We start from the raw sequence: 957 nt of genomic DNA, 5'->3' as shown, positions 1-957 counted from the left end.
TCCCACACTCCCCGTCACTATCAAGGTCTTGGGATGGCCAAAGAATTTACCGGAATTTCCTTAGCAATTTCCTTAATTGTAGGACCCTGGGACTTGTCCAGTAATTTCTAGTATCCTAGGTAACACTGTAAGCTAGATTTCTTCTCCTTAGTCCTTCCCTCCCTCCCTTTCTTACCTGCCACCCTACTTAAGTATTTATTGAGCACCTACTATGTGCCTGGCAGTGCTTTAGGCACAGGGATACAATAATGAGCAAAACAGACACAGCCTTGCTACATATGAAGCCCACAACCCCGCAGAAAGGATTACACAACCATTAAACAAATAATGCCAACACTTATTTCATTATAGTGCTGAAAAGTGGCACAGAGGGAAAAGAGGGGATCTTGTAGAATCATAGGACAGGTGGGGGCAGGAGGGTGCGCTCTCCCTCCCATCCACCTCCTCACTCCTGCCCTCCACTTGGCCACAGGACCCAACAGTATCCTCTTATTTACCGAGAGGTAGCTTAAGTCTGTCGACAGCGCCATTCACAGCCTATGACCCACAACTCTCCTTGAGGTCAAAGGGAGGCGTGCAAGTTTGGTCCTGAGCCCTCCCCCTCACTGTGTCCCCGCAGCCTGTCCCAAAACAGCATCACTGATCTGGGTGCCTACAAACTTGCTGAGGGCCTGCCTTCACTCGCTGCATCCCTGCTCAGGCTAAGGTAAGTGGGGTCCCGGCTACCGGTCAGGTGCTGAGCTGGGGGGCTGAGGAGCACAGGGAACTCACGTCATGCTGGCGGCAGGGGACACTGAGACCCTAGAAGCAATTACCACAGCCCTGAACAAAAGGATCAGCCGGACCTGGGGAAAGAAGCGCTGGGCAAGCCACTTATTCATTCCTAGCCCCCGTTTTCTTACCTGGAAAATGGGAACCATCATAATGGTCTATGTAAGTACTTGGCACAATGCCAGG

At 51.3% G+C, this 957-nt stretch overlaps 1 protein-coding gene across 4 annotated transcripts in view; it reads left to right on the top strand.

Annotated features, from left to right (window-relative positions):
- Positions 1-957, top strand: part of CIITA (class II, major histocompatibility complex, transactivator) — a 67938-nt gene that overhangs the window by 57901 nt on the left and 9080 nt on the right. For all 4 annotated transcript variants that reach the window (XM_011988121.1, XM_011988124.1, XM_011988123.1 and 1 more), the window contains one exon: positions 620-706. In XM_011988121.1, coding sequence (XP_011843511.1) covers positions 620-706 — 87 coding nt within the window. The remainder of the gene's footprint in view (positions 1-619; positions 707-957) is intronic.

Source organism: Mandrillus leucophaeus, unplaced genomic scaffold (genome assembly GCF_000951045.1).
Source record: "Mandrillus leucophaeus isolate KB7577 unplaced genomic scaffold, Mleu.le_1.0 Scaffold323, whole genome shotgun sequence".
Classification (NCBI taxonomy): Eukaryota; Metazoa; Chordata; class Mammalia; order Primates; family Cercopithecidae; genus Mandrillus; species Mandrillus leucophaeus.
This window is presented reverse-complemented; position numbering and strand designations above follow the sequence as displayed.